The sequence below is a fragment of the Astatotilapia calliptera genome, chromosome 10 (genome assembly GCF_964374335.1).
Source record: "Astatotilapia calliptera chromosome 10, fAstCal68.1, whole genome shotgun sequence".
Lineage (NCBI taxonomy): Eukaryota > Metazoa > Chordata > Actinopteri > Cichliformes > Cichlidae > Astatotilapia > Astatotilapia calliptera.
In genome coordinates this window covers 17652795-17677956 of record NC_137431.1, presented here as the reverse complement: position 1 = coordinate 17677956, position 25162 = coordinate 17652795, and the positions used below count along the sequence as shown (strand labels likewise).

At 39.8% G+C, this 25162-nt stretch overlaps 1 protein-coding gene across 9 annotated transcripts; it reads left to right on the top strand.

Moving 5' to 3' along the window:
- The first annotated feature begins 190 nt into the window (after positions 1-190).
- On the top strand, positions 191-24619 carry synj1 (synaptojanin 1). 9 transcript variants are annotated; one of them, XM_026181577.2, is made up of 35 exons: positions 191-326; positions 1272-1432; positions 1642-1728; positions 2546-2813; positions 2958-3183; positions 3511-3594; positions 4387-4407; positions 6282-6343; positions 8751-8847; positions 9560-9735; positions 10170-10251; positions 10334-10486; positions 11642-11807; positions 12126-12149; positions 12660-12851; positions 13491-13575; positions 13924-14064; positions 14151-14343; positions 14426-14584; positions 14954-15110; positions 15261-15387; positions 15555-15767; positions 15852-15930; positions 16096-16261; positions 16379-16561; positions 17020-17148; positions 17339-17377; positions 17595-17633; positions 17849-17887; positions 19417-19464; positions 20138-20176; positions 20837-20889; positions 20995-21184; positions 21649-21977; positions 22986-24619. In XM_026181577.2, exons 2-35 carry the CDS (start codon positions 1309-1311, stop codon positions 23982-23984), a joined length of 5169 nt encoding a protein of 1722 aa, XP_026037362.1. In that variant the 5' UTR covers positions 191-326; positions 1272-1308; the 3' UTR covers positions 23985-24619. The 9 variants fall into 9 exon arrangements, with proteins under 9 accessions (XP_026037362.1, XP_026037367.1, XP_026037365.1 ...); XM_026181582.2 differs by lacking the exon at positions 4387-4407 and having other exon boundaries at positions 11651-11807; XM_026181580.2 differs by lacking the exon at positions 4387-4407.
- The last annotated feature ends 543 nt before the right edge of the window (positions 24620-25162 follow it).

Sequence of the window (25162 nt, the reverse complement as noted above, 5' to 3'; positions counted from 1 at the left end):
TGGACGGCAGTGTTCTCTGTTGGACTCATTGGATTAAAGCAGCTGTCAATCATAGGTGGAATTGCTCAAAACATTTCATGGGTTCTTTTTTTAAGTCGGGTAGTTCATAACTGCATATTAGCACGAATTTAAAATATTGCACGCTTGCAAAACGTTTAATTTACATACTCCAATGCCTTTCTTGTACTAAGGCATGCGCTTTACGTTTCCTTGGCTATTACGGTAACGTGAGGTAGGCGGACGTTTGCGTCGGAATGTACCATTTTGCCAACACACCGGGAAGGATTATGTTGTGACAGCGGAGTTACAACCCGGCGGGGGAGACGGTAAGACCAGATAAATTGTGTTACTTCTACATAATTTCTTTAAAAACCGGTCGGTAGTAAGAATTGCAGAAATGTAAATTATGCTTGCGTGTAAATGTTTTACATGGCCGACTTTGTTAAATGTATATAATAGTAACAGTTTGTCACCCCGGACATGCAGATAAGTGCCACCATCAAAATATTGTAGGCTAGCGAATCATAGCTATCCCTGTGATTCATCCAGCTAACTTGGCTAGCGTTACCAGTTAGCTTTGCAGAGGTTAAAGGCAGCTACTACTACTACTACTTTCGTTTTATACTGTCATCTGTCGTTTTACTTGTCGGTCTAGGATTGCACAAAACCTAGCATTTGAGCTACCTCGCTGGTGAACGTTAGCGTTTGTTCTGCCGTTGCATTACGGAGTCGTGACTGTCCAATGGATGGTATTTAAGCCCCCCCCCCCCCCGGCCTAACTGTCAAGTACCGTTATCAGTCGCAGTGCTCCTGATACTCGCAATCTTGAGTTACCTGCAGTACTAATTTTTTATATTAGTTAATTATAGGCGTGGGCCTGAGCTGCATCTGCACTTGATCTCACGTTAAGCTTCGGATTTCGCAATGCAAGTTTACCCCCTTTCCGGATTAGGGAATTTAATTATTGCCTAATTATGAGTTTAAATAGAAATTTGAAAAAAATAAATAAAAGAAACCCCGAAATCGTTAAATTCACAATAAGAGTGTTGCAAAATTATGGAAACGTTTATGTCTTTACCTTTGGTTTAGTCTGTTAGCTATACAAACTGTAATAACTTTGATATTGAGCCAGACATCTTTTTAAAAAAAGTGATCAGATTTGAGGTCACCTTTCTGATGCTTTCATCGTCATTAAATTGCAGGTGTTTTATGTGAGAATATTTCTTTTCTGATCTATTGTCATTCTTTTTTTAATTTCTCTTGTTTTCCAGGTAATAACATAGGGTTTTTTTCCAGCTTGGATCAATTATGGCCTTCAGCAAGGGATATCGTATTTACCACAAGCTGGACCCACCACCTTACAGTGTCATAGTGGAAACTAGGGCCAGGGAGGAATGCCTCATGTTTGAATCAGCAGCTGTTGCTGTTCTGTGTAAGGCATCTTGTTTGATTATACTATAATAAGATATGATTTACATTCTTTTTAAGCCATTGCACCAAATAAGGAAGCTGTAAAAGCAATGCAACTAAAAGATGAGTATCCCTTATTGTGTAGTGGTGGATGTGATATATTGCTATGATTTTCAAAGGAAGGTGGTGCAATATTTTCCTTAAATTTTGTTGCCATTGTTTGTCTTCTAGCGGCAGCAGAGAAGGATGCTATTAAAAACACATATACCAAGATAGTAGATGCCTATGGAATTCTGGGTGTTCTTCGCCTAAACCTTGGTAAGACGCGAGAATGTGTTTTGCTTGTTGCTCCTAGATGGGTCCATTCCTGATTGACTGTGAACTTGCTCTGATTATTTTCACCATTGCTGCTTTCTTCTAAGCTGCTTTCTCATGTCCTCCATGTGCCCTTCAAGGCTCTTGTTATCACAACAATAAAAAAGCACTGTAAGCAATTAAAGCTGTGATTTGAGTGGCTTGCGATTTTAACCATTTTTTGTCCAGAATTTAATTTTGTAATGTTTCTGTATTTCCTTTCTTAACACTCCAGCACTGCTTCTCCTTCTTTTCTTTATAGTGGATGTAAAATACTTTTTTTCCTGTCATATATATATAATGTTACAGTTGTGGATGCTAATATTAAAATTGTGTTTTAAACAGTGAGGTCAGATTATCAAGTTCTAAACATTTGATATCCAGGAATTTGTTTTCTACTCTTGCATCTTCATGATGTCAGAAAGAGAGAATATCCTTCATATTGTGATATCAGGCACACAACTCTGGCTGTGAGCATAGCAGCCCCACCCACCTGCTGTTCAGTCTGTTTGTTTGCTAGCCCATCAAATGATAGTTGGCTTAAAGGGAATTTGTCCTTTTAAAGGAGAGTAGCTGAAATGGCTTGCTTCAGATAGTGAATGAACTGAGGAGCTTCACCCATACCCAGTATAAGATAAAGAATTATTTTGAACTTGGAAAGATATCTTAGTAGTGTCAAAGAATAAAAAAAAAAAAAAACCAATATGAAAACTGGAAATAAGAGAAGGGTGTGCATTAAATATGGTAATTTTTTTTTTCATATTCACATTTTTTTTCACAGGTGACTCCATGCTCCACAGTCTTGTAGTTGTGACAGGCTGTAGCTCTGTGGGCAAGGTGCAGGATTCAGAAGTTTTCAGGGTCACGCAGACAGACTTTATATCACTGAAGAATGATCCAGGAGATGAGGAACGAATTGCTGAGGTGCGAAAGGTCCTAAACTCAGGACATTTCTACTTTGCCTGGTCTTCCACTGGAGTCAGCATGGACTTGAGTCTTAATGCACATCGCAGAATCATAGAAGACACTACAGATAACCGCTTCTTTTGGTAGGAACTTAAAAGCATTACTGTTCCAACATTATAGATATGCTATAATTTATGGTTTTTCTCATTTTGTGATATGGGGAACTTTTGTGATTTGCAAAACTGCTCTCTGTGTTTACGGTTACATCTGACTTTGTGAATCACTAGGAATCAATCTCTGCATCTGCACCTAAAACATTACGGTGTAAACTGTGACGACTGGCTGCTGAGGCTGATGTGTGGGGGTGTGGAGATCAGGACCATCTATGCAGGGCACAAACAAGCCAAGGCATGCATCTTCTCACGCTTAAGCTCAGAGCGTGCTGGCACGCGATTCAATGTCCGAGGAACAAATGATGATGGACAAGTGGCCAACTTTGTGGAAACTGAGCAGGTGAAATCTGTTAAAGTTTTTGGAACCTTATACTTGCCATAAAAATGACACCGTAAAAAGCTGAGGATCAAACATGTGTTGACAGGTTGTGCTCATGCCCTATAACGACACATAGTCTGTTTTATGATTTCTGCTTTACATTACGTTTGCTTCCTGAAAATTCAGCTACAAACCACACACGAGTATACACCTATGCAGATGGATGTTTTATACAATGTGTATTTTTTGTTTAGTTTTTTTCCCATCTTACTTATTTTAGGATTTAATTTCTTTTCATAAAATGTTACATTATACACTAAACCAAATTTGTAATCTTGTTTTGAACAGGTTATTTTCCTGGATGATAAAGTCTCATCCTTCATACAGATCCGTGGGTCCATTTCTCTTTTCTGGGAACAGCCGGGAATCCAGGTAATGAAAGCTAAATGTATCCCATACAACTGTTGATTGTGGTTTTCCTATATTAAGCCACACAGTTAAAAAAAAAATGAAAGTAGGCCTGATCTTTGGGGGGGGGGGGGTTGTTTTGTTTGTTTGTTTTTTAAAAAGCTGGTCATTATTATCATTGATGCTGTAGTTATAGATGAGGCTCAGTTTGGCTTGCTGGAACAGTGTGCGTGAATTAAAGAACTGATGAAACTGGCACTGGTCATTTGCAGAACAAGCCAAAAAAAGTTTTACTGTTTAAAAATGGCAGATGTGTCTGTCTAAGACAGTGTGAAGGGAATGGAGTGCATATATTTATCACACACTTTGTAACACATTTTGTTGCTGTGTTCAGAAAAAGTCCATTAAGGGTGTTTTGTTGCAACTGAATGAGAATCGGCACCCTAATAGACTGGCTGAGAACCTCCACCTGGTATAACCTTTTTGTTTGTGTTGTGTTTTTTTGGCTTTGCTGGTGCTGGTGCTTTCAGACTGCAGATAGGTGTTCCCCTGTGCAATGACAAAGGATATCTGTGGAAATCAGGGAATCCCTTGATGGAATTTTCTTCCTATACTCAGTATCTGTACAGAGTAAAAATATTTTTGATATTTTGATCAGGAAGTGGAATCACATATTTAATTTGCATCACAAAGAACACAAGTGGGATTTTCTTCCCTTTATCCTGACATTGCACAGTCTGGAATATTAGATCAGATGTGGGGGAGGTTAATGACAGTGATAGTGTTTGGTAAAGGGCATTCTTCTGTTTTCCTCAGCTCCCAGACATCTTTGGTCAGGTGAGAGAACCTGATCTGAAAACATTCCCGAAGCACTTCCCTTCATTGTGTCCGCTGATATTCACCAGGCAACTGGATGAGTATTTAATTTGATAATATGGACAGAGCTTTTCAATTTTGCAGGAGCTCTTAAAAAAAGCTAAGACCAAATTAATCACCTATTCAGTCCACAAAGTCATTGGTTTGGTCAAAACACTGGGTATTGGGCTTGGGGTTGTTTTCAGACAAAACTGTAGTCCTCCTGCTTTAAAGCACTGCCTTAGATCTTCATCCCCACCAGTTGTTGCTTTTAAGCTCTCCTCCTCATACTCTCTAATATCTCCTGAGCAGGTTTTGTACATTTGGTTTATCAATGGTAAAATTTACTGATTTATTTTTTTTCTCAGTTAGTGCACATTAGACATAGATATTAATTAGTCTACAAATCATATTTGTAGTGTAGTATTAAGGCTGTAAATCATTCAAATGATTGGTTGATCCCTCTTAGTTAATTCTAAATAATTTTGAAAATGTTTACTTAATAAGTTACTGCTTTATAGATTAGTAGACGAAATGTGAAAAAACTCTTCCTGTAGTTGGTGACAAAGCTTATTTAGTTAACGTTGCATAGAACAGTAGATGCTTTTGAATTCAGAGCAAGTAAGAAAACTGATTTGACTGCAGTTATTCTGCAGGTCTGAGTTGTACAGCTGTAACCTGAATAGTTTCAGATGCCATCTCAGGAAGTTATAAAATATGCAAAGCATAGACCTGCTCAACAGTAGAGAAAGAGAGGAGTGACAAATGACAACAGCATGGAGCAAAAATGTTAGCCCTTCCACACATGCCCAGGCTCGGCCACATTGGTGCATAGAAGCAAACAAAGCAGATTAATTCTAAGCTCAACACACACTGCAGAATAAAGGGAAATATAAGATTCTTAGGGAAGTAAAAACCTTCCACAACACAATGAAAGTCAATACTGAGGTCTATTACCGAGTACTATCTCCAGAGAAACTACAGTTTTTTTAGACACAGAAAGCATCCTGAGTCACTAGCTGAAATATGAGGGAGTGTTGCTGTATTTTTTCTTGTTTTAACAAGCTGTCACAGACAGTAAGAGAAATATTTGAACACAGAGAGAATCAACTTTTGTTTATACAGGAAGTAAAACTCTGCTGACTAAGAGTCTCTTTTGCAAGAGTGTCCTGGGCCCAGATAGCCAGCCTTAAGATGCCATGTTATTTGATGGTGGGAGAAACCACAGAAAACCAACATAAGCAGAGAAAACATGTTAACTCAACACAGCAAGGGCCCTTCCTGGGTTTAAACCCAGGACTACTTGCTATGCTAACCACTGAGCCACCATGCACAAATGAGAAGAGAAGATGTAAACTCAGAGTGAGGCAGAAATTGGTAGGGATAACAAAGGAACAAGTAGAGACATGCTCTGCAGAGTCAAGAGACTTGCGTAGTACAGTCACAATGCCAATGTCTTGCAAAGCCTATCCAGGTCTACTCGTGTGGTCATGTTTGCCTATGAGACTGATGATTTGCTCAGTATCAGCATACTTTCAAAATGAGAATTAATATGAGAAAAAGAGGCTAAATGTGGGAAAATGCTGATCAATTACAATGTATCATTTATCTGCTGCTCAGTGTCTTTGTTGGAACAAATCTCCCCGTTTTGCACCTATGTTGCTCTTTTCCTAAGCAATTCTCTTTTTGGGCCCTATTAAGAGCTCGTTTCCTCATTTCAGATGTCTACACTTTCTTTCCGAAATCCATTTGTCATCATAGGGTTTTCTGGTCATCTGCAATGTGTGTGTGTTTAGAAAACAGACTTTTTTGGTATCTTTCACCAAAGAAGGACACTGTGACTTGTGTCTCTCCAGGTTGGTTCTCATCGTGTCAAACTCTCAAGGGGATTTGAGGCAAATGCGCCGGCATTTGAAAGGTAATTAAATTGTTTTGTGTGCACAGCTCTTTTTGTGTGTAGCAGTTTCCTGCAGCTTTATCTGGCCTACCACAGATAGCCACTCCTCTGAACCACAGAGGAAATGCTATATTATTCCTGTATATCTCATGTACTCGTCACAGTAGAGGAAAAACTATTAAGGTCTGTGAAGAAGACATTAATTGCAGTGTGTCCTCAGAGGTTGGTTTATTAGTAGCCCTTATTTAGCCATCAGCCTTGATAACCTGTGGTTTACATTAATCACAGGTAGTTCATTCAATTTGGAAGTCATTATTTCAATTAATGAGTGTGTGTGTGCCTGTTCTTGACAGCTATCTTTATTTGTGCCTCATTAAATACAAACATTTTTTGGTTAAATTTAAATATCAAAAAAGTGAAAAATTAAACTGCTCTCAATGTCTTAATGTCCGTCTGCTAAAAATAAATGTTTCTTTACATACGCAAATGTTTTAATAATCATTAAATAAGTTAAGATTTTTCCCAGTAAGAACAATTTGACTTTAGTCTTTATAAAATGAAACTTTTTTTTCTTTTTTCTAGAATTACGCTGTGAACTGGCTTGTTACAGCTGTAGGGTTAACAACAGAACAGAGCTGCAAGTTCCTTTGCTTTAAGCTCAATGCATTGTTGCTGAAGCATACACTCAGGTCATCAAGAACAAAAATGATGACCCGAATCTGTGGGTTACACCTTGCTAGTATGAACTCCATTCTTATTAGCCCACAGCAGCTACCCAACCAGTCTCAAAGTAGCCATGTCATTCACTGTGCATTCCAGCAGATATGTCTTACAGAGTTCTGTCAGCACTTCTTTGATTTCCAGATCTTTTGGATTCTACTCATTTTTTGTGGAGCATTTTAATGGAGTTATGAATATGAATGTATATTAGACTTTAAATCATTAGTACTGTGTAACACATTATTTGTTTTTTCCCTCTAAGTAGTTGTCAGGGCTGCTAATCTTTCTAATATCTATTCAGCTAAGGGATGATGAGTCATCCTTTGTGATATCTGGTTACCGGTAGTTTTTGTTTGCAGCCAAGAATGTCATTGTAAAAGCTTTGCTTTTACACATGTATTCTATTCCATTACCGGTAATATGACTGCAGTCAAAGCTTTTACATATCACTTTTAATTCAGCACATATCTTAACAGTGGTGTTAACAGACAAGCTATAGTAAGATTATAACCCCCTTGTAAGAAATAACCAGAAGAGAATTCCAGGCAGGCTTTAAGGTCCTGTGCAGGCTTTTGGTTGACATGGATAGAAATGTCCTTTTTCTGGATTCTACCCGCATTCATTTGTAGAGGAAATCTCATAAGAGGGGCAAGGTAGATTAAAAGGTAGGAACAGGCCTTACAAGTGACAATGGAACAAGAGAGTGCAGCTCAGAACAGCTTTGAACATTTGCTTGAACAGCTTGAGAACATTTGAGCCACATGTGGATATATAAATCTTAAGCTGTGAGGAACATTAAGATAAGAGGCCTACAGACAATATTAAGTGTCTTAGAAAGTATTAGGCCACCAGATGCTGCCAGAACAGCACCTCAGCAGTTCTCCATAACTCTCAAATATCACTGGAGGGATTGAACACCATTCTTATAAAAGAATCCCTCTTTTGGTGTTTAGTGGTGATAAAGAGCACTGTCTTTGTCTCCTATAGATGTTCAGTAGGATTCAGATCTGTCAATATCTGCAAAGCTATAACAAGTTACTCACATCAGTTTTCAGTCACAGCCTCAATTTTTCGCTGTGTAAAACAGATTGTGGTGGATTGAGCAGCTAAAAAGTTTGCTTTTCTTCACGTTAGTTTGTTGATCAGGTGCTTTGATGAAGGACTACCACGAGCTTTTTCTCAATAAAGGCTTTTCTAGTGTTTACAGGAACAGTGCTGCCGTTTTGGACACTAGGAACACGTTTTCTTTCACAATCTCAGTAACGACTCTGCCACTTTGCACTTCACAGTGTGCAAAGAGGCTCATCATTGCTGCTGCTGTTGTATTATCAGTGTTGTTGTTAAGAACTGAGGGCTGCACGAGTTTAATGTTGTCAGACTATTTATTCATACGCTGCTTCTAAATAAGTTTTTATTACAGGTCCCATTTAAGTTGCAAATGTGGGTGAAGCGCTCGCGTTTGCATCGTTTAACACAACAGTACGCCACAGAGTTGTGTGTTAAGGTTGCTACAGTGACAGGACTTTTGATGCAAACTAGGCTGTTGGTGTTTAATCATAGATGAGTCATTTGTATTTGTCTGTCCTAATTATTGTTACAAAGTATGAATTTTTTATTTTATTTTAAGTGAAATTTGTAAAGGATAAGATAAATGTGCTTAATGTCATTTTTATAAAGTGCTTACTATATCAGATTGTGTGTTTTGCAGACACTTTACTGCACTGAGGCGGTTGTATGGTAAGCAGGTGATAATCAACCTGCTTGGAAGTAAAGAAGGGGAACACATGCTCAGCAAAGCGTTTCAGGTGAGAGGTCAATACATTGTCTGTTAACAGTGATGTGCTGTGAGATATTTATCTGAGGATGACATTCCAAAATACACTAGCAGTAAGCTATGTGTGTTCAAACAGATTCTCTCTGTTGTGTCCACGTAAGCCCACGCCATAAAGGCAGGGAAAAATATTTCAAGTGGGTGGGTACTGCTGCTCAAGAAAGACTACCTCAGTTTCTTACTGTATTTTCTGGTGAATGAGTCAGTAAAGAGCATTATTCATTTGTTTCTATTTTACATATTTGCACACCATAGCATCCTCTATTTTTACCCTTTATCATAAGATCTCGAACCCTGTCTTTTTCTGTGGTCTTGTAGTTGCCCTCAAACCACACAGGAAGTTTACCTAATGAAGTATAAAGCCCCATATAGCTGCAAATGCAAAAGATGTTACATGTTTTGCAGCAGCTAGAAATGTTGGGACTTAAGGTGTCATATGTTAGGGTTAATTGCCATAAATGCTGTTGATGTCATCAGTGAGCTGAGTTTGTGTTTAAAATATATAAAATGGTTTCTGACTATGCGACCGGGATGTTCACACATTACTATGACATGCTTCAAGAATTCAGGTCAATGATTTGCAATGCAAATTAATTTGCCCTTCAGTTAAGGCAACACACCTTACATGCAAAATAGTTTTGCAATAGATTTGATTTTGAGGAAGTCTACCTGTCTCACCATTTTAGAGTCACCTGAAAGCATCAGAACATGCTTCAGCAGTGAAAATGGTGAACTTTGACTACCATCAGAATGTGAAAGGTGGAAAGGCAGACAAACTTCACAGTGTCCTCAAGCCCCAGCTCAACAAATTCATAGAAGAGTGTGGTTTCTTCTACTATTCTGGAGAAACTGGGATATTAAGGTGAGAAATTGGTGCTTGCATGCCTGCGTACCTGACCTCTTACCCCATGAGCGATCTGTAATCTACTGTATAACATTGAAGTGGATAAGTGGAAGAGGATGGATTTAAAAAAAAAAAAATTCTTGTTACTGTTAAAACACAGAATCACTTTTATTTATGCAAAAAATCAAACCCAAAACATTCCGTTGTACCTTTTAATTTTTTTTTTGTTTTTTTTAGTTGCATCTGATTATTATTTGAGTTGAAGCTTCTGTTCATGATATGTTCACAAGTCATGCAGCAATTTTAGCACTATGTAAACTAATAAGTTAAATGCCTTTAATGATACCCTGTGTAGACAGGTGTTTTATTATGCCATTGTCACCAGTGAAAGTTTTAAGTGTACATGATGGGAGGAAAAAAAGCTGCAATAACTCTTTATTGTGTGGTTTTAGGACTCAGGGAGGGACTATGAGGACCAACTGCCTGGATTGTTTGGATAGAACCAACAGTGTCCAAGCTTTTTTTGCTCTCGAGGTAAGAGTACTGCTGAGCTTGTCTGCTCCTGTAGTCTTTAAAGAGGATTTTAGTTTGACCCCTGTCACCCTCCTTTCCTCAGATGCTGCCTAAGCAGTTGGAACAAATGGGTTTGACAGAGAAACCACAGCTGGTGGCCAGGTTTCAAGAGGTTTTTAGGACCATGTGGTCCGCTAATGGTGACTCCGTCAGTAAGATCTATGCAGGCACCGGGGCCCTGGATGGCAAGGCCAAGGTACAGACTTTTACTGCAGTAAAAATGCACACGATACGCAGGTTAGCAGTAATTCACAATTGAAGCACTTCAAATAATTTTTCAATTTCCCTGCCAGCAGCCAGATTATGGCCTACCTGATAAAGCACAGCATATTCCAGCAATCTTTAATTGTTGCTTCTGGATATATGATGATGATGATGATGATGATGATGATGATGATTATTATTATTATTTTTATTACTACTACTACTACTACATAGGTCACAACTTTTAATATTTAAAGCGTGTGACCTTTTTAAATATTAAAAATCTACATTTGATATGTCTGAACTGCAGTCATGTTACTGGATAGACATGCACCGAACCAAAGATGGGTTTATTCTAGTATATAAACAGAGGGGGAAGCATAAAAAGCTGTAATTAAAAATAGGAACGATCCAATTTTAAAATGTTAGTTTTAACTTGGATATTAAAGCATAAATTACAGTTTATAATACAAGTATGGACTTAGTAAGTAATATAAATAATGGGCATGTAGTACCTGCAGTGACAGTTCTGCATGGACAGCTGATCTTCTGTGTGTAGAACTGTGTGCTTCTGTTTCTTAACTCTTGTGTGCTGTCTCTTTCGGCTGTCCTCTGGACCTCTCTACCTGTGTGGTAAGTTAACAAGATAGTTGATGTTTTGTTTTGAGCCGTCGTGGTGAATTATTGATTTCCATGTCTGGGTCAAATGAGGATGGTGATGATGATTGAGGGTTAGTTCAGACCTCTGTTTATTTCTTTGTTGTATTGCCATTGAGGGTTCCCTGTCCTAGAAAAACCTGCTGTGGACACTCCATGGAGATCTCATCACTGATTTACATAAATATGAAAAGAAAAAAATGAATGATCATCGGGCACTGTCTGATATCTTCTTGGAACCTGAAGGAATCAGTCTAGATTATCAGTGTCTGTAAATCAAACGGTCTTGCGCATCAGTCAGTGACATTTTAAAGTTCTTCTGTCACAATCTGTATTCATTTGATCTCTCTGAAGTGGTCCTCTTTTGTTCTCTCCGTTGCTGGAACGGAAAGTACAGGCTCTTCACACCAAATGAGAGCATTGTTAAAAATTAAGGTGGCTTTATGTAATTGTTTTTTGCACTGTGTGTGAATACCTGTCGTTATTGTAGGCGGGGAAGCTGAAAGATGGAGCTCGTTCTGTGACTCGGACCATCCAGAACAACTTCTTTGACAGTTCAAAGCAGGAGGCTATAGACATCCTGAGGCTAGGCTCCACACTCAACAGTGATTTGGCAGACAAAGCTCGGGCTTTGCTCACCACTTCCAGTCTTTATGGTAAATGCTGGGGGGGGTTCATTGGATTAGTGGATGTATCTTGCCTAAAATTTGGGGTGAATAGTTACATTTTAATGTTCATAATATAATTTTATTTATCTGCCATCAAGAGAAAATTATTTGCTTAGATATGTTTTCTGTATGCTCCTGTATGTTATAGCCCTGTTAGCCAAAAGCTACTGTGTCACTAAAGTGGGAAGCTTAATATTAACGTTCTTCCGGCCTGACTGACTGCTTTGCCGGTATTAACTGTTACAGCGCTGGTTAACCCACACTTCTTTCCCTTCTCTCCCTCTCTGCTTTCGCACACAATTGTAGTCACTGAACCTGTCTTACAATCAGGTATAGTAACTGGCAGACTGCTACCAGTGGATGGATCTTTTTCTACCCTGTCATAACCTCGTCCTATAATTTGTTTTACTTTTTATTTTTCATTTGTTTGAAAACCAGTGTTGGTAGTGGTTTAATTGACTATCTGTTGCATATCATCAGGCTTCTTAAACTGTAATTTTTAAAAAAGATGTTTTTAATTTTGCATTTAAATGTAACACGCCTTTAAGTGGAATTTTACAGACAGCAGTGAACCATTACCAAGGTTGATTATGTGAACCTTTTGTTGTATTTCAGCACAAGCTCTGATTTGCATCCTTTTCTCCCATGCCCCATGTTTTATGACATTGTTGTGGTTTTCATTCATAGTATATGAATACCACCTTTCCATTGGTTTTGTTGCTTTTGGTTAGCGTTTCCCATTCTAGTTTTGTTACCCTGAGTGCAGCCGTCCATATATACATAAACTTACTAAACTAACTGTAGAATTACATTTTAATTCAAATCCTTTCCCTTCTGCAGCATCTCCAAGAGTATTGTTGGGAATGTGTCAGAACTACCATAAATACACAAGGCCCAAGCAGATTCGTGTTTGCATCGGTACCTGGAATGTCAATGGGGGTAAACAGTTTCGAAGCATTGCTTTCCGCAACCAGACGCTCAACGACTGGCTGCTGGATGCTCCAAAGAATGCAGGACATCCTGAGTTCCAGGGTATGTCAGTGTTTTGGACTTTTTGTATATATAATCTACAGATATATATTTATATATCTTTTGATTTATTGGGTAAGAGAAATATTTGGGTGGGGTTTTTTTTTTTTTTTTTTTTTGTTTGTTTTCTGACAGTTTGCACATTTTTTCCCTTAGATGGGAAGAATTCTCATGTCTATACTAAATATGAAAAGTTACTGCTTATATAAGTTCACGAAACTGAGATACCAATTGGAATGGCAAAATAAGTTTGATGTCACATCTAAATCTGATCATTTAACGTTTAGAAAGTACAATAAATTGTAATTAATGCTTCTAGAAAAGGTGGATTGTTATGAATACATTTTCATGCTCCTTTTCTGGTACTTAATGGTATAAATGTTAAGATGCTGATATTTTCTGACTAACTTGTACAGTTATATACTTGCTTGCTGTCCTTTATCCGAACCCTGTAGGTACAGTATAGTTAATCACTTTTGCTGTTCCTACAGTAATTATGCAATACTATGCCAACATAATTTTTATTAGTTAAAATTGAAATAATGCACGTGTAGTTAAAAGACATTTATTGAAATCTAGAAACTACCTCCATATTCTTATGATGGAATATATCAAGGTATTATATTTTTGTCCTTTTTACAGACAGCAGAACAAACCCCATAGATATCTTTGCCATCGGTTTCGAGGAAATGGTTGAACTGAATGCGGGAAACATTGTCAGTGCCAGGTATGTGTGCAAGATCGTGATCTAAGATTAAAGAACTTTGTCTCGTAGTTATTACAACAACACTAGAGCTTCTTTTTTTTCCTTTAAAAAACTGAAGATAAGAAATATAAGCTTCAACGATACACTGATTGCTTTAAAAGTGAAAAATAAAGTAGAAAAAAAAGTTGTTTCCAGCAATGGCTGCGGATTTACAGTTTTGAGTTTGCTAAAACTTGCTCAGGTCATTAGACAATGCCAGAACTATGACATGAACTGCTTTGAGGGTTTTCTAACAGTTAGACAGTTAACATGATAATTTGGTTAACTTTATCATCTGCACTGTAATGCCTCATTTTGTTCCTGTCTCAGTACTACCAACCAGAAGCTGTGGGCTGCTGAGCTCCAAAAAAATATCTCACGGGACCACAAGTATGTGCTGCTTGCCTCAGAGCAGCTGGTGGGAGTGTGTCTTTTTGTTTTCATCCGCCCACAGCATGCACCATTTATCAGGTATAAGCTGCACAGAAACCACATTAGTAGTTATATAATTAGGGGTGTATGGTAGTAGATGTAATCTGATATTCGTTGTGTTCCAGGGATGTAGCTGTTGATACTGTAAAAACTGGAATGGGTGGCGCCACAGGTAATAAAGGAGGTGTGGCAATCCGCCTGTTGTTCCATACCACCAGCATCTGCTTCGTCTGCTCCCACTTTGCTGCCGGCCAATCACAGGTCAAAGAGAGGAATGACGACTACAATGAGATCACACGCAGACTCAGTTTCCCCATGGTAATAACCATAACATTATTAAGTCAAGAAAACACCCTGTTGTCTAAGTTAAATGCTTAATAACAGAAATCTTACCCTCCAGGGCCGTCTGCTGTATTCACATGATTATGTGTTCTGGTGTGGAGACTTTAACTATCGTATAAGTCTGCCTAATGAGGAAGTAAAAGATCTCATCAAGCAGCAGAACTGGGATGCCTTGACAGCAGGGGACCAGTTGTTGGACCAGAAGAATGCCGGTTTGGTAAAGCCTACAGCACACATGCATAATTATGCAGATGTTATACTTTACGCATCCATGTTTGAGTGTCTGCTAATTTGTGGGACTGAGCCTGGACATCTGCTAACAATGTGATGATACCAGCAGAGCAGTATTTTTCACTGTTTCAATATATATTGCAATATGTCAGATTTACATAAATAATTTATGTTGTGATTTTTATGATATCAAACTTTTGGTTTGTAAAAAAAAAAAAAAAATTGAGTGTTCTGTGTTGTAATGTTAATTATATGAAATGACTGTATAGTATGGTCTCTTACTTCATGTAAATGTACTTTGGATTACAAAAAAGATCCTGTGATGAAGATATTAATCTAAAAATGTCTTCCACAGGTCTTTCGAGGTTTTATTGAGGGAAAATTAGATTTTGCCCCCACCTATAAGTATGACCTCTTCTCAGAAGACTATGACACCAGTGAGAAGTGCCGCACGCCCGCCTGGACTGACCGTATACTTTGGAAGAGGAGAAAGTGGAACTTTGACAAAACAGGTTAGATGCAAAGTCAGTGTGTATAACCTATCTAAACCAAATTATTTTTCCCTTTTATTACAGATCTCTAAAGCAACACAGGAAAAATAGAAATAGGAGCTCAGGATATGCTTGCATTGATATATATTTGTGTTTGTGTATTTTTTACAGCCCAGGAGATGAATATAGTAGCAGCAGCTTCTTCATCTAGAGATAGTGATGATGATGTAGAACAAACCTGGAGCCCTGGCACTTTAAAGTACTATGGAAGGGCTGAGCTGAAGACCTCAGACCACAGGTAACTCACAGCATGCATAAAAGTGTGAAGGTTTAGATTAAACTTTGTAAAGTTAAACTATCTCATCACATAGATTAGAAACAGAGGTGGTTAAAATGTGGCATTTTTTTGTAAATCAAGTGCCGCTATCATTGGAGTGACCTGCGTTCCCTTGTATCTATCTGTAGGCCTGTGGTGGCAGTGATAGATGTGGACATCCTAGAAGTGGACCCAGAGGCTCGGCATCAGGTCTACAAGGATGTCATTGCCCGGCAGGGGCCTCCAGATGGGACCATTCTGGTGTCACTCTGCTCCTCCGGGCCTGACGACTACTTTGATGATGCACTCATAGACGAGCTGCTGGAAAAGTTTGCTAATTTTGGAGAAGTTATCCTCATTAGGTGAGCCTGATATCTTAATACAAAGAGGCAGGCATATCACCTTCAGATGGTTAGTGTGTATTGACAGTGGCCTTGTTTGGACAGGTTCGTTGAGGAGAAGATGTGGGTGACTTTCTTGGAAGGGTACTCTGCTCTAGCTGCTCTGTCTCTCAGTGCTTCCACTGTAAGTCTTCACAAGTATAAAATTATTCCAAAGCTAAAAGACAAAACCTTTAAAATCACTATTAAACTCTCATATAAATGTCTATCAACCCTTTTTTGTCGGTGGCGTATGTGGTAACTACTCTCTTTATTCTGCCTTGCCTGTATCACCTGGTTTACATTTAAGGTCCTTGGCAAGGTGATCGATATCCGTCTGAAGAGTCCAGGCTGGATCAAGAGTCTGGAGGAAGAGATGAGTGTGGAGAGGATCTGTGGAAGCATTCCCACATCTGCCAGCTCCACCCTGCTTGCTGAAGATACAGACGTGGGTGATGATGATTACGACATGGAAGGTGAAGAATGGCTGCCAAGCAATCCCAGTCCTTACCCTGAAAAATGTGCACTATAAATGATGGCTGTAGGGCACTGTTTCCAGTTATTAATTCATGCCCTCTTGTGTCCCGTACCAGGTGATGTGGACGAGGAGGTTGAGGAGATCCTTCCTCAGCACCTGCAGCCTGGAGCAGGGACTGGCCCTGGATCTTCCCCTCTCCCTTCTCCCAGAAGTAGCCCCTGTCCCTCCCCCACCCATGGAGAACCTGCTGCACCCAGCAGACCTAGCCGTGGAGCACAGCCCTCCCGACCATCGCAAGGTAAATACGGCACTTAGTAAAGAAGTGCTTTCATGGCGGTCTGTGTCTGCTGGAATGTAAACTGTAATTTTGTTGTTTGTAATGTGTGGGAGTAGATTGAAGTCCATTGTAACTGAGGAAGGAATATCAGGGAATGTTATACGTGATGATGTAATTTATGTTTAGTGTTGGCAGATGATGTGTATATTACAGTAAACTACTTGTTTTCTTTTTGAGAGATGTTTAAGTGACATTTTTAACATAATCTTTTCTTAAGTCCAAACTAAACAGATGCTTTGTTAGATCAAGAAATTGTATAAAAACCGTTGGGGAAAATGTGCATGTTTTCACAATGTCTCTAAACTGGGCAGGAATACATTTTCTCGACCCATTTGGAAATGTGGAAAAATGTCACTTAATCTACTTACTTTTTTTAAATAAATAAATTTACCTCTTACATATATATCTTTTCCTCACAGGGCCTCCTGTTGACTTCCAGCCTGGTGCCCCCACAGCTCAAGGCCTGGAGCCCAAACGTCCACCTCCTCCTCGCCCCAACGCCCCCCCTGCCAGACCAGCACCTCCACAACGCCCACCACCACCTTCAGGTAGAGTAAATTCTGGAGTCATGCATACATTTCATTGAAGCCTGATTTTTAAGAACAGATAAGCAGGCAACCTTAGAGAAAATAGATGTCACTTTTAAGTGGAAGTTTGTAGATTTGATTTTTCTGGCTGGTATTGCATTGTGGAGTTTAACATTTTCACTTTCTCCCACGCTTTGCCTTATTTCTGAAGGAGGCATGAGCCCTCTGCCAGTTAGAAGGCACTCTGGAGGTAAAGTGATTGCTGTGCAGTTAAATGCTTAGGTTGCTTAAGCATTCCATGCAGTAGGCACTGTTTTATATGCCAGCTATACATCGATAAGCAGCTAAAAATTAACATTAATTAGAAGTTTGGATATATTTTTTTAAATTATTCTGCCTGGTTTTGTGACATATAGGCAGATAATAACATTTTCACCTTTTTTCCATGCTTTGCCTGATATCTGAAGGAGGCATGAGCCCTCTGCCAGATAGAAGGAGCTCTGGAGGTAAAGTGATTGCTATGTAGTTAAATGCTTACATTACGTAAGCGTTTGCTTTTAGCAAGTGCTGTTTTCCATTAGAGCTATGCGGAGAAAATTTGTTAAATAAATCTTTAATTTGAATTGGGATTTGTAGTTTAATTTTTTTCCCCGGTATTGTATGGCATGTAGGCAGATGCTAACATTTTCACTTTCCCGCATGCTTTGCCTTATTTCTAAAGGAGGCGTGAGCCCTGAGCCAATTAGAAGGCACTCTGGAGGTAAAGTGATTGCTGTGCAGTTGATGTGTGTAAGCACTGGATGTAGCAGATGCTGTTTTTCATTTGAATTGCACGCAGACAGGAGCAATGAATCGGTGCTGATTTGGGAACATTTAGTCTGTGTGTGTGCTGTAAAACAAGAATATGCTATGAGATTTCAGATTAATGTAAATATTGAATATTGTCATCATTTTGCTTCTAGAGTTTAATTACAAACAAGCTTTGTAGGAATAACATATTACAAAAAGCTTATTAATAATTACTGGCCATACATGCTCAGCTGTCATAGAGATGCTCTTGAGCAAATAACACCAGATATATAACTTAACATTATATAGTCTGAATTTTTTTTAATTTTGCTGAGAGCTGCTCAGACTTAAATGCATTTTTTTTTTAAATTGGCTTATAGTTAAGTTTAATTTACACACAATATTTTTCTCCCAAATGTATGGTTTTTTTTGCTGAAACACTAATGCAACATATACCTGAACCTTAATGAATGCACACACATCTGGATGGACTGTGGATTTAGCTGGAGCTTTTCAGCTGGGGTGTCATGAAAACTTGAAATGAGATATTTGGATCTGTTTGGTTTACAGGGAGCAGCTACAAAATTAACTGTGTTTATGAAGTTTGTCAGTTGAAATGTGCTGAAGACCACTTAGGTCAAGTTTAAATGTGCATCCTCCCAGTACTCTCCATAGTGTGTGTGTGTGTGTGTGTGTGTGTGTGTGTGTGTGTGTGTGTGTGTGTGTGTGTGTGTGTGTGTGTGTGTGTGTGTGTGTGTGTGTGTGTGTGTGTGTGTGTGTGTGTGTGTGTTTTTTATTGGTTTGTTCTTTGTAGTTGATACAAATCAGGGATGTCAAGCTCATTTTACATTGCAGTCCACATGCAACCTATTTAGATCCGATATGGGTCAGACCGGTGAAACCAGTGATTTATGTCAGCATAAAGAAGTTTTATTTTCAACATTTTGTCTCAGTTTTGCTACGTTATAATGAAATGCTGGTGTGGTAAGTGAAAGAAATCTGTCCGTATGAATCTTTGGGCGTAAATTCTGAAAAGTAAATGTGTAACATTACTAATTATAATTTATTATGTTGATGTGTTGTGAATGGCCATGGTGGCGGTCTTCATCAGTAAGAAAAGCAGTGAAACTTTTTAAAACGTGGTTAAAAGATAAAAATGTATGACGTCCTTCACAGGTTAGAGTCTTGGCAGGCCAGTTATGGCCCCAAGACCTTATGTTTGATACCCCTGATATAAATTCTTATATAGTCATTAGTGTCTCCCCCTCTGTACTCCCTCTGTGAGTCCTGCAGTATTCTTAGTGTTTTAGACATTGGTTACTCTTTCTTGTATTTATTCGATTTCTGAGTAGTATGTAATATACATATATATACATAGTAGACATTGTCATGATGTTTCAACAACACCAAAACTTAGTAATTTTGGTTTTAATAAATTGGTTATCATGTGTCCTTCTGTGCTTTATTTTCAAAACATCGTTTTCCCTCTTTGACTTTAAGACTGTGTCCAGTTTCCCAAACCACGGCTTGGTAGGAGGGCCAGTCAAGGTAACCAGAGAGGAGTTGTTTTTAGATCCCTGTATTTTTGCGCCCGGTCATCAATGTGAATTAGACTTTTTTATGACATTGATGATTTACAGATGTTTTACTCTGAGTCTTCTTTTTAATCTTGTGTGTGCGTGTTTGAAAAAGAGAGATGTGTTGCAGGTTAGGTTATATTTCTTCCTTCCCATTTAATATTCACTGGCAGTACACGACATCCACCAGAGGTCATTGGGTTCTAGAAATATATTTTACAACTGTATAAAAAGTTGGACAATGAAAATAAATCAGGGGTCATGAGTTCCATACTTTGTTAAAAACCATTTGCACATACTGATGAAAAGGATACCTGACAAGTGTGTCTTTTGTCATTACGGACTAAACGAGTAGTTGTCTGATTGTTGTCGTCAAACCTGGGGAGATGATGTGAGTTGAAGGGAAATCTCTTGGTCTTTGAGGTGGTCTTTAATTCAGTTTGGCTAATCCCTTTTGATTAGTTGGAGGTGGCAGGTGGGTGTTCACAGCATCCCATGCTTCACTGCACTGCTGCATTATTGCCAGCATATGCTTTTGCTACTGCTTTTTATACCGTACTATCCTTGGGGGCACGTATATCCCATCAGTACTATTCCAGTTTGTGTATAACAAAATGTGGTTTGGTTTCCTTTGTGCTGCAAAGGACAAAAAAGCCCTGCTCTTCCTCGGCCAGATGCTGCAGGTGAGTGCCTGATAGCATGCAAAGCTTCACTGAGCATCCATATACTATTAAAGACAAGGGAGCTTATCTTTGTGTTGTGTTTTACTTGGGTATGTGTTAATACCCTGATACAAAATACGCCTGTCCTGGGCTGGAGGATAGGGTTTGGATTAATAGCCTATTGGTGACCTGACTCATTTGTATGGTGACTCTGGTTAGCTAAATCTCTCTGTTACATTAAGGGTGCGTGTGGTTGGCAGGGGTGACTGTATAGTTAACGGAGTTAGTTAGACAGAGACAGACATCCAAGTGGCGTGAGAAAATGTTTGCAGGCTCTGAGAGGAGCTCAAGAAGAGAATAGTGAAAGATGAGGAGTATGCTTTCTCTGTGGTAAGCAGTTGGCTCACAGAACAAGGCCTGCCTCTCTCCCAGACCTCCTGCAGCTCAGGAATGACTGAGTCATCATTAATTATGAAGTCAGCCACAGGGAATTTGGTCTGTCATAGGTTCAGGTCAGTTTGCAGTCTGTTCGAATGATATTTAGTGCCGCTTTAAAATTTTCTTTAACTTGAACTTATTAATCTTAAAAGTCCCTGTTCTGTGAATCTCAACCTACAGGGCACACCCTGCATGGTCAGTATTGTTTGGAACAAATTATCTTACAGTTTGTTTGTCTCTCAGGTCGAGGGCAGACAGCAGCAGGAGCACCTGGACCAGGAGGTGCTTCCAGACCAGTGAGTTTAATACTTAAGATTTATCATCATTCTTTCTTTTTTTCTTCTTTTTTAAATTTTGCCCACCTCCTAATTTCTATTCACTTTTCTTTCTTCACCCTTCAGAATATCCCTCCTCGAGCTGGGGTAATCAGTGTGACACCTCAGTCTCGCCCACCACCTCCATCTCACCCTGGAGCACCAAGGCCCATTCCAGAGGTGCATCCCGGGGCCCCTCACCCTATTTCAGATACCCACCCTGGAGCCCCACGACCTGTGCCCAGTGCCCAGACCAAACCAGCTGACCTGCCTCTGGGTAAAGAAATACGTTTTCATAGAGGTTAATGAATTGTATTATCGATAGTGGGGCATTGCTGAGATATTCCAATGTGAAAACTGTCGCCAAAATCGTTCTTCAAACTAAAACAGCTTCTGGTGTGTTTAATAAATTGCCATTTTGATTAAAGAACAAGATGAATTGGTGAAATCCACCTACCACTGTTTGTTTCTGTAAGGATCAAAAGTCTTAGAGGGGCAGGTTCCTTTTGCGAGCCAGTCAGGACATGTTAGGCTCAAAGGAAGGACAGCTAAAAGAGACGGGAGCTAAAACAGCCCATCTCAGACAGAGGCTACATTTAGAGGGGTTCAAATGGCCAGTTAATTTAATTATACACAGAAAAAAATAAACCTGGAAATTTGATTAATAAGTCTTTTGTTGTCACACAGCAACTTTAACCCTTAACTGTTTTCTGTTTCCTCACTCTTGCCTCACTTCTTCAGGTCCTCAACCCTCAGGAGCACCTCCTGCAGCTCCACCTGCAGTGAAGCCCCAGGTTTCATCACCCATGCAGCCTCCCATGCAGCCTCAGCCAGCTGCCCCTCCAGCTCAGTCTCAGCTTCCACCTCCAATGCAGCCCACACTTCCAGCTCCTCTCCAGCCACAGCCAGCGCCAGCCCCTAAAGCAGCAGGTCCTTCTGCTGCACCTGCTGCTGCCGCCCCCGCCGGGCCTCAGCCGAGTTTAGCCTCTCCTAAACCCCCACCACGTTCCCGCTCCTCTCATGCTCTGCCGCCTGACGCTGCCAAGTCTGAGACTGCCCCAGCTGCACAGGTAGTTGCCAACTTTCTTTTCATTTAATTATTGGAAGTAGTGAACACACACTTATTTAATTAGTACAGTGAGATTATTTTTCCAGATTGCTGTTTGGGTTCGCTTTGACAGATTTTGAACTCCGGTTAATTAAATAAGATGTTGTACACCTACTTATGAAACTGCTGTGGGTTAAAGACTACAAAAATAGAAAAAGATCTTTTTCTGCTTCCTTTTCTGTCAGATGAGCTGAGTGTTCTTTGTCTTTCTTTCTGCTTTACTCTTTCTGATACATTTGTCTCTTTTTCACAAGCTGGAGAAGCCCTCAGGGTGAAAGGTACTTGATATTAAACCACATTTTTGTCTCATCCTCCATAGCACAGTCCTGATGTTAAAACCTTTCATACATTAAACCCAGTAACTTCCCTTTTTCTTATTTTGTAATCGATTTTATCTTTAATGCCAAACCTGAATGTTTTGCTCTCCTATAAGGCCTTGCATATTTTTTGTGTTTGTGTGTTAGGCTCATAAAGCGGAGCGTCATTTGTTTTTACTTCTTTTGTCCGTCAACATATCAAACCATAAAAGATTTGAGAAGGATGGGAAAATAAGAAAAACAGATGAAAATGTGATGCTTGCTGTTATCCATTTCCTGTCACTTGTCCTTTCATATGGGTTCACTGTGCTGCAGATGTTGAGTGAGCTCATATCCAATGACATCAGAATTTATTTTGACATTTCCTTTGATTTGTTTTATTTTAACCATTTTTTGTAGTCGTGCGTGTGTGCGTGTCACACCATTTATGGGTGGGGAAACAAGTTGGAGGGGGGAAAAAAAGCTTTGGCAATGTTGTGTTATGAATGTCATTCAAGTCAAGTTTGTTTACAAGGAATAACCAAGGGGTCAACATTTGTTTCAAAATATATGGTTCATTTGATAGTTAAGTACTCCAGTCATAATTGTGCGTGGTTCATATCTTCACAGTGCATTTGTTGTTGAAGCATTTTCTTTGTTTTGTCCTTTCTTAGACAAACGGACTGAATGGGATTCAAGGAGAAGCACAATGGAAGCCCGACCCCTTTGACACACTTACATCTGATTTCTTGCCCTCCTCATCCTCTTGGCACACCACCCAGTCACTGACCAGAGGATCCTCCCGGCGTACGCCAACTGTCTTTTCCTCCACCACTCTCCCATCATCCTTCTCCCACCAGTCCTCCACTCTAGCAGATTTGCAAGCCTTTGATTCATCCTCCTCTTCTTCACTCTCCACCCCGTCACCATTTGCCTCGACGCTGCTCCCTCCTCCTCCGGTCCCGTCTCGCAGTCGCTCTCAGGAGACGCTACGCGCCTCCCCCAACCCTTTCTCAGCTGACCCACTTCCTGCCCGACCTAGCAGCACCAACCCCTTCACTGGCCCACTGGTGCAGCAGCAGCAGCGGCGCCCGCTCACACCTGACTTCACTTTTCAGCTTTCGCCTCCAACAGCAAACCTTCAGAGAACTGTGTCTCTTACTCCACCACTGATACCCACCCCAGCTCAAACAGGAGCTCCTGCAGCTGTACCCACCACCCAACTCCAAAAGACCATGTCTCTGTTTGGACCATCATCCAGTCTTAATCCTGCTCCTGCTTCTTTACTCCCTCTTGCCCTTAACCCATCTCCTCCTCCCACTTTACCCATGGTGGCACCCTCATCTCTTCCACCTGCCGTTGCGCCTCGACACCAGCCACCTGGCCCAGTAGCAAAGCAAGCTAAGCAATGGGTCACTTTCGATGATGATTTTCAACCTCCAAGCAAAACTTCACAAAACCCAGTCTTTCCTTCCAGTTCCCTCGTGCCCCAAACTCAGATGCAGCCTTCCAGCTCTGTGTTTAATTTAGAACCAGAGTGGTTATCTTCCATGCCTGCAGCAATCCCGACCCTCTCTCCTCCCATCCCAAATAGAACTGCAACCAGTAACCCAAAGCTCCCAGAGGGACCCACTGACAACGGCTTATTCCCCAGGGATTCAATGGAAAGATAGAATCACAGTTCATATGTAAAGGGCATATCCAGATATGTATAGATCTATGATAAATGTGTATATGTGTGTATGTACAAAAGAGACAGTATTTAAGAAGTATAGACCAATTCCCTTCTGAATTACAGGAAAGGCTTTGTATCTCAAGCAGTACGATGAGAAGAGTATGAGCCCAAAAGTGTGTTGTTGACTTTACGTTCCCGGATATTAACACTTATTTTACTAAGAATCATTCTGACCGTTATTTTTTATTCATGGCAGCAAACATGTGCCTGTGTCTACAGTATGTTAATCAAAGTATATCTATACGCACAAATCATTTGTGTATTCACTTGTGCAATATCAAAATATTCCTTGGCCGTGCACCACGCTGCACTTGCCTGCGAAGTTTTACCTAAATCTGTGTAACTTTTAAAATTGCACACCACGGTTCATATCCTTCATTTTGAATGAGCTCCTCGCCGGAGTTGATGCTAATCTACTTTTCACAGTATCGTCACAGAAGGTTATGCACTGCAGGTTTACATTTGCCCCGATGTTTGCTGCTGTCCGCAGCAGTTTTCTTTGATTTGCAAATATAGTTAATTGTACGTTTTATTTCTGTTCTTTTGTATGTGAGATAAAAAATTATAGCATTACATGGTATGCTTGCTTTTATCATGAATGTACTTTATTTTGCACTGGAGGTTGTCATCACCTCCTTGCTAAAGCCACAGTGTGGAAAAAGACAGCACAGGTCAGTTAATGTGACTGCTCACCCAGGGAGCCATGCTCTTTAATATCATCTCATCCAGCGGATAGAAATGCATTTTGTTTTCTCTCTGTTCATTCAGGTTTCTTACGCTTAGCTGAACATATTCTGTAGCCCTCTATCAAAACCTATACATAGAAGTTATGTATAAATGTGTGTTTCCAGTATGGAAAATAATTGGGGGGGGGGTGTGTGTGTGTGTGTGTGTGTGTGTGTGTGTGTGTGTGTGTGTGTGTGTGTGTGTGTTGACCAGTGTCAGTGGTTTGCATAGAGTAACTGAAATGCACTGCGTGTGCGCTCCTGGCTGTTGAGCCTGAAGACTGAGTGAGCATAAGAGGGCTTTTTTTTTGTTGTTGTTGTTATTTTGATCCTTCTTGATTCATCCAAAGCATCACACTAAACTATTAAAGAATGTGGTGTGTGTGTGTGT

Excerpts from the sequence above, each read along its gene's own strand:
- synj1 (XM_026181577.2), top strand. The coding sequence starts at position 1,309 with ATGGCCTTCAGCAAGGGATATCGTATTTACCACAAGCTGGACCCACCA. Across the intron at positions 11,808-12,125 it reads CACCACTTCCAGTCTTTATG|TCACTGAACCTGTCTTACAA; the intron begins GTAAATGCTGGG and ends ACACAATTGTAG. Across the intron at positions 14,344-14,425 it reads GCAGACTCAGTTTCCCCATG|GGCCGTCTGCTGTATTCACA; the intron begins GTAATAACCATA and ends CTTACCCTCCAG.